This window comes from Osmia bicornis, chromosome 1 (assembly GCF_907164935.1).
Source record: "Osmia bicornis bicornis chromosome 1, iOsmBic2.1, whole genome shotgun sequence".
NCBI lineage: Eukaryota > Metazoa > Arthropoda > Insecta > Hymenoptera > Megachilidae > Osmia > Osmia bicornis.
The window spans coordinates 3,279,388-3,286,528 of record NC_060216.1 but is presented as its reverse complement, the minus strand read 5'-3'; the positions used below and the strand labels follow the sequence as shown (position 1 = coordinate 3,286,528).

Here is a 7,141-nt window from a genome sequence, read left to right as displayed (position 1 = left end):
AAAATATGAAATAATTTCTACTTCATTTATACAAATACCCAACAGCTATTAATAAAACCTATTTACTCGTTAAATAATATACTAAATACATTTCAACCTTTTCGGAGGCGGCGCAAAATTAAAAACTTTTCTTCTACTAGGAAGATCGTAGCTCAGGCGTCGGCAACCTATCCAATCGTTATTGGCAGCATCGTATATTCGGGTATTTTTAATTTTGCGCCGTCTCCGAAAAGGTTCAAATGTATTCAGTATACTATTTAACGAATAAATAGGTTTTATTAATAGCTGTTGGGTATTTGTATAAATGAGGTAGAAATTATTTCATATTTTTTAATGCATTTCGAAGATGGTTGTATTTTTTGTCAAAAATTATTAAAATATCTTTTCCATAATGCTGAGATCATTAGATTATAATATTAAATCGATTTTAAATCATATTATAAAATGAAGTGATTATTCGTCCTGTAACGACCCAACGATAGGTACGTCACTGCACCGACTTGTAGGGAGAGCGGTTCCCTTAGAAGGCGACTCGTATTAATGTATCAGGGATTATAGGTTCGTGTGGTGTGCGGTTGAGGAGTAAAATCCAAACATCAATGTATCAGACTAATAGTAGCTTGTTTATTCAAGAAGGTAAGTGCTTGATAATTAACTTATGATAGCTCTGAGTATAATATAAAATAATATCATTGAATTAACAATAAGTGCGGCTAGAATAGGAATACAATGAGAAACTATAATGAGTTCGCCCTAGATTGGAAATACAGTGAAGAATATATGATTAGTAATAAGTATATATAAATAGAAATTAATAATTAGTAATAAATGATAATTAATTATAACGCTAATGCTAACGCGAATGTGGCTCAGTCTTCTATCACAGTCAACACTCTGTACAATTTGCCAATTACTTTAAGTACTGGAAACTATTTTCCAATGGCTTGTACAGTACCTTCGGATGCGAGCGGACTTTTCCTACGGGTCGCAATCGGTTTCTGGGCTAGCCAGAGCTGTGTTAAATACAGGGCGTTTCAAGGAGCTCCGCTCCTCGCTAGCTCTTTATACTCGAGTATTGGCTTAGTAAAACACCTGGTTAACACATTGCGTACCGTGAGTAGGTTGTCCACAGATCCGTAGTATTGTATATCACCAATGGAAGAGAAGGATGAAACTATTACTCGCGCTCTATTGTTGCCTAAGCAATTCAGCGCAAGCTTTCCTCTACTTTTCAGAGTGTTGCCTGCTCCTGACCGTGGTCAGAGAAGATCTGCGCTGATACCGTGTGGAACGCCTCTATTTATAGCCAGATTCTGCCGACTTGGCGTTTTTTTTCCACATAGAATTCCTTTAGGTAGCTGGAATTCCCCATCACGTGACGGCCGATCATCCCTGCTCCTTAATTTACGCGGTATCCCTACTCTAGAACTTCACCCCAGCGCAAGATCTTCGGGGTTGCTGGCGCACACGTGGTCAGACGTCGATAATTTATCGATAACCTGTTTTATCGTCTGACTTACCGACTCTACGTTTATCGACTAATTTAATAAACTCAGTTATGAAAAATATGAAAAATATTTATTACAAAAATTATTATACATATTAAACTAAACATTGAATATTAATAATGAAAATTAAATAAAACATTTTGTACGAAACTTGTAACGGGTTACTCCCGCCGGTGGGTGCCGACTCAGTCAGTTGGCCGGGGGACTCGAGAATGAGTGAGGCGAGTGTGTGTGTAAATAATAATAGGTGTTTATTCTATGGCTTATCTCTACAATATATATATACAGGGTACTTAACCTACGGCCCTGGGGTCCTTTCAGTCCACGGCTACTCTTAATACTACGCGGCTTATCCTACGGCTTACGGCTACGGTCTTATAACTACGGTCCGGCGCGGTTTGTCGCGGTTCGGCGCGGTTCGGCGCGGCTCGGCGCGGTTCGGCGCGGTTACGGTTCGGCGCGGTTACGGTTCGGCGCGGTCACGGTGCGGCGGCCCGGTTCGGCGCGGTTACGGTCCGGCGACCCGGTTGTGATTGGGAGTGCTAGGCGGTTGCGGAGTGGATGTCACATCTGGGGCGAACGGTGCGCGTCTCGTTCGTCCCGACAGTGGGTGAGACCGTGGCTCTGGCGGACACCCGGCGAGCGTATGGTCCAGCCCGGCGGTCAGGAAGCCGTCTGGGGTGTCCCCGACAGTGGCTGGCGGAACAGTGATACCCTCAGTGGCGGTCGCAAACGCGTCTCGTCACTGAGCACTGCTGGAGGAGTGTAAGGAATCCAAACATAAAGATCCGTCTCGCTGTGGCGCATTCGGTGGGATACGCTCGGAGAACCGATCTGGCTTTCGTCGGCTCGCGCCGCGGTATATGAATCCTCGCGAGGCCGATTGCCTCGCGGGTTCGCGATACGCGAGGTCGCCACCTGGTGCCGGTGTCGGCACTAGGTACGGTTGCGGGCCCGCAGAGGCTCGCGAGTTCGCGGCCTCTAAGTATATCCTTACACTCCCCCCTCCCCTCCTAGGACGCGAACCTCCTGGAAGAGGGCTTCTGTGCGAAGCGGTGACGGTAGGGGTGCACGCTCGCTAACGCGTGTACAAAATAAAAGAAAATCCTGCGAGCGTGGACAACGAAAAATAAAAATGAAACCAAGCGGTTAATCTTAATCTAATCTTATATCCTATAGAACCTTATGCTAGAGAGAGGTGAACGTGGTGGGCCGACGGTTGGAGAGGCGGCCCGCGCTGCAGATGGCCTCGCCTGGTCTTCGGGCCGAGAGAGTCACCGGGGGCCCGCCGCTGGCGGGGTTGTCGTGGCGGGCTGCGCCGGTCTGCGTGGCGGCGTCCCGGTGTACGGGCCTGGCTGGTGCAGGCGATGGTCGCCCGGTCGGCGCGAACCTGGCCGAGGTGGCGGGCCTTGTAATGGCCCGGCGGGGCGGTGTCCGGCGGAGGCCGGCTATCGGCGGTGGCGGTGCCCAGGGCGGCGACGGTGCCTGGGCCGCAGGCCCGGTTGTCGGGGCCACTGGTGTGGCCGGTGGTGCTGACGGCGGCCGCGTGGTTGCTGGCGGTGCTGGTGGTGCTGGCGGCGGCTGTGTGGCTGCCGGCGGTGTTGCCGGTGGTGCTGTCGGCGGTGCGGCTGCTGTCGTGGCGGCCGGGTGGCCTTCTTGGCCGGAGCTGGTCGTGATTGCGGCCGGCTCCGGGCGACGGTGGTGGTGGTGGTGGTGGTCCTGCTGCCCGGCGGTGCTCGGGCCACTCGTGCCCGTCGCGGCGGCAGGTTGGTTGCCGGTGGTGGCGGCTGCGGTGCCATCGGCTGTGGTGCGGCGGGTGGGCCGATGGTCTCGGCCGTTAGGCCGGGCTCGGGTCGTGGCGGCGCCTGGACCCGTGGTGGTGGTCCCACAATGCGGACGGGCCACGTGCCCACCTCGATTCGCGTTATCCGTGGCCTGGCCTCCGGTGGTCGCGGGTCTCTCCTCCCCAGCGGGGTGGCTGGCGCTTTTCTTCGCTGTGCGTCGTCTATCGGCATCGTTGCTGACTGACTTGTCTGGTCCCGTCGGGCCGCGGCTTGATTTATATTGTGCCGCGGGACGGTTTGCCTCGCGAGTTCGCGATCCGCGAGCTCGCCCTCTGGTGCCCGGGTTTCCGCGGCCGTTTCGCGACTCGCGGTTTATTGTCGCGCTCTCGTCGGTGGTGGGGCACGGCTTCAGGTCTTGCACGTAGGCCGTGCGGGTCTTCCCTCTGGCTTCCTGCAGTCGCACCACGGTGGGGCCGAGTCGTTCGCTGACCGTGAAGGGCCCGGCGAATTTCGGGGCCAGCTTGGCGTAAAAGTTGTCTGCGGCGGCGGATAGCGGGTGGTCCCGTCGCATGACTCGGTCCCCCACCTTTGGGGCCCATGGTCGTCTTCGTAAGTCGTAATGCTTCTTCCGCGCTTGGTGGGCTTTGGCCAGTGCGCGTTGGGCCAACGCGAGCGCGTCTTGTAGCCGGTCCAGTGCTTCGGTGCGGTCCTCTCCGGTCGGGAGGGGCAGGTGGCTGCTCCCCGGGGTGGCCAATTCTCGCCCGTAATTGAGGTACGCCGGGGTCTGCTCTGTCGCCTCGTGTCGGGCCGTGTTGTAGGCAAAGGCCAGCTCCGGTAGCCATTCGTCCCAGTCGCGGTGGCCGGTCTTCGTGGCCTGGGCGATCATGGTCTTCAGGACCCTGTTGGTGCGCTCCACTGGGTTGCACTGTGGAGTGTATGGCGGTGTCTTCCGGTGCTCGACTCCGTAGGTTGCGAGCAGGGTCGTGAATTCTCGGCTGGTGAATTGTCGCCCGTTGTCGGTCAAGATTTGTCTTGGCCGTCCGAATCGCATGGCCACCCTCTCTCGGAAAGCCCGGGTAACGGCGGGTGCGGTGGCCTGGCGGAGTGGCTGCAGTTCGACCCATTTCGTGAACTTGTCTTGGAGGACCAGGAGTGTGGTGTGGCCTTTCTTGGACCGCGGGAGGGGCCCCACGAGGTCGGCTGTGACTACCTCCCATGGGCCGTTGGTTGGGGTCGAATACATGGCCCCGGCTGGTGCCTGTTGGAGCACTTTATGTGCTAGGCAGCTCTGGCAGTTGCGTACGTGGCGGGCGGCGTCCCGGAACATCCCCGGCCAGTAATATCGCTGGGCTAGCCGGGCGTTGGTTTTGCGGATGCCCAAGTGTCCCGCGGTTGGGGCGTCGTGGTTCTCTGCCAGGACGTCTTTTCGTCGGCCCTTCCGTACGCACTCCTTCCATTCCAGGTCGGGGCGAAGTCCCGAGGTGTCTGGGATGTGGCGGTAGAGGCGTGCGTTCTGGATGCGGTATTCTGGGTGACGCTCCGGATCGTCCACCACGGCTTGTCGGGTCCGGTCGTACCATTGGTCGGGCTCGTCTAGTGCGTCGGCTTCTTCTTCTGGTGGGTCCTCCGGTTGGCGGGATAGTGCATCCGCCACCAGGTTGTGTTCTCCCTTTCGGTAGCGTACGGAGAAGTCGTAGTGCTGCAGCTCCATGTTCCATCGGGCGAGGCGGCCCGAGGGGTTGTCCAACGTCTGCAGCCAGCGGGGGGCTTGGTGGTCCGTAAGTACCGAGAAGTGGTAGCCTTCTAGGTAGGGCCGCATCTTGCGGATCCCCCACACGATCGCTAGGCATTTCCGCTCTGTGGTGGAGTAGTTCCGTTCGGCCTTGTTGAGTGACCGGCTGGCGTAGGCGACCACGTGTTCGTTGCCCTCGAATTCCTGTGTCAGCACTGCGCCGAGGGCTTCGTTGCTGGCGTCGGTCTGCAGCGTGAACTCTCGTGTGAAGTCTGGGCATGCGAGGACTGGTGCGCTGGCGAGCTGGTGCCGTAGCTCGTGGAATGCGGCGTCTTCTTCGGCGTCCCAGCACCAGCGGGCGTGTTTCTGGAGTAGGCGGATCAACGGCGCGGCGAGGTCGGCAAATCGTGGTATGAACCGGCGGTACCACGAGGCAGTTCCCAGGAATCGGCGGAGTTCCTTCGTGTTCCTGGGTGGCGGGATGCCTTTGATGGCCTGGACCTTGTCTGGGTCCGTTCGGACTCCCTGGCTCGTGACTACATGGCCGAGGTATTTCAGCTCGGTCCGTCCGAAGCAGCATTTCTCCGGGTTTAGCCTGAGGTTTGCGGCGCGGAGGCGTCGGAAAACCTCCCGGAGGTTAGCGAGGTGCTCTTCGAAGGTGCGTCCCAGCACGATGATGTCGTCGAGGTAGGCAAAGCACCAGGGTGCCAGACTGGGGCCGACTACTTCGTCCAGTAGCCGCTGGAAGGTGCTTGGTGCGGAGTGGAGCCCGAATGACATGACCTTGAAGTGGAAGAGCCCCCTCTCGGGGACGGTGAAGGCGGTGATCGGTCGACTGGCGGCGTCTAGCGGGACCTGCCAGTACCCGTTGGCGAGGTCGAGCGTCGAGATGAACCGTGCTTCCCGCAACTTGTCTAGTGTGTCCTGGGCCTGGGGTAGCGGGTAGGCGTCCTTCTCCGTGAGCCGGTTAACCTGGCGGTAGTCCACGCAGAACCGGTACGTCCCGTTCTTCTTTCGTACCAGCACCACCGGTGAACTCCATGGGCTTCGGGACGGCTCGATGATGCCGTTGGCGAGCATTTTGTCCACCTCTTGGTTGATGATGGCCTGCATGGCTGGGTTGCGGGGCGTGTAGCGGTGTTTGGTTGGTTCCGCCCCCTCTTTCATGCGGAGACGGTGGGTGGCCCAGGTAGTGGTGGGCCGCAGGGTTTGGAACTTTCGGAGCTCCTCATCCAGGAGCTGCTGCAGGGCCTGCTGTTGTGCTGGCGTGTACTCGGTGGGTCCGGTCGGTTCGATGGCCTCAGCTTCGTCTGGGCAGTCCCACTGCCATGGCTTAATCCGGATGCTGGTCTGCATTCGGCCCAGTGTGTCCATCCCCAGCAGGATGGTTTGGCTGAGGGTGGACAACACCCCGTAGCGGTGTTGGACGGGTTGGCCGTTGATGGTGGCTCGGACATTGATCTCGCCCTCGGTGACGGTTTCGGCTCCGTCGGCGACTCGGAGAGTCTGTTGGCTGTGCCGCCATGGGTCCCCGCTTCTTCGGCACAGCTCTGCTAGGTCGCTCCTCATGTATGAGCGGGTGGCTCCGGTGTCCACGAGGGCGCGGTATCGCCGCCCGTGGACGAGGAACTCCAGGTAGATGCGGCCATCGTTGCTCACTTCTCGGCGGTGGGCGTCTGGTCAGGTCCTGGCCGGGCTGCGCCTGGTGGCCCGGCCCCGGGCTGGTTTCCCGCCGGGTGGCAGCGGCAGTCGGTGGTGCGGATGCCGGCTGTCCCGCAGTAGCTGCAGAACAGGCGGCCCGGGCGGCGGCATTCGGTCCTGAGTTGGCCTCTCTGGCCACATCTCCAGCAGCAGGTTTCCCGGTCGTAGCTGCTACTCCCTGCCTCGGCTGCCTGGTGTCGGGGGGCCCGGCTGGGCTTCTCGGTCACTGGTGGCGGCGGCGGCTTTTGCCGTCGCTGGATCTCCTCGAAGTCGGTGATGAGCCGGAACAGGTCCGACCGGGTGCGGACGTCGCTTCGGTGGATGTAGAGGTGGTACTCCGGGCGGAGGTTCCGGTGCAGTCGGTTCAGTCGCTCGGCCTCGGTAAGGCCGCCGTGGCGGCGCATCAGGGTCTCGAT

At 58.0% G+C, this 7,141-nt stretch overlaps 1 protein-coding gene across 1 annotated transcript; it reads right to left on the bottom strand.

Moving 5' to 3' along the window:
* Positions 1-2,696: 2,696 nt before the first annotated feature.
* On the bottom strand, positions 2,697-6,593 carry LOC114881244 (uncharacterized protein K02A2.6-like). Its single transcript, XM_029197968.2, has one exon. The coding sequence runs from the start codon at positions 6,591-6,593 to the stop codon at positions 2,697-2,699; it is 3,897 nt and encodes a 1,298-aa protein (XP_029053801.1).
* Between the last annotated feature and the right edge of the window lie 548 nt (positions 6,594-7,141).

Coding starts and splice junctions, on each gene's coding strand:
- LOC114881244 (XM_029197968.2), bottom strand. CDS start 6,593: ATGAGGAGCGACCTAGCAGAGCTGTGCCGAAGAAGCGGGGACCCATGG.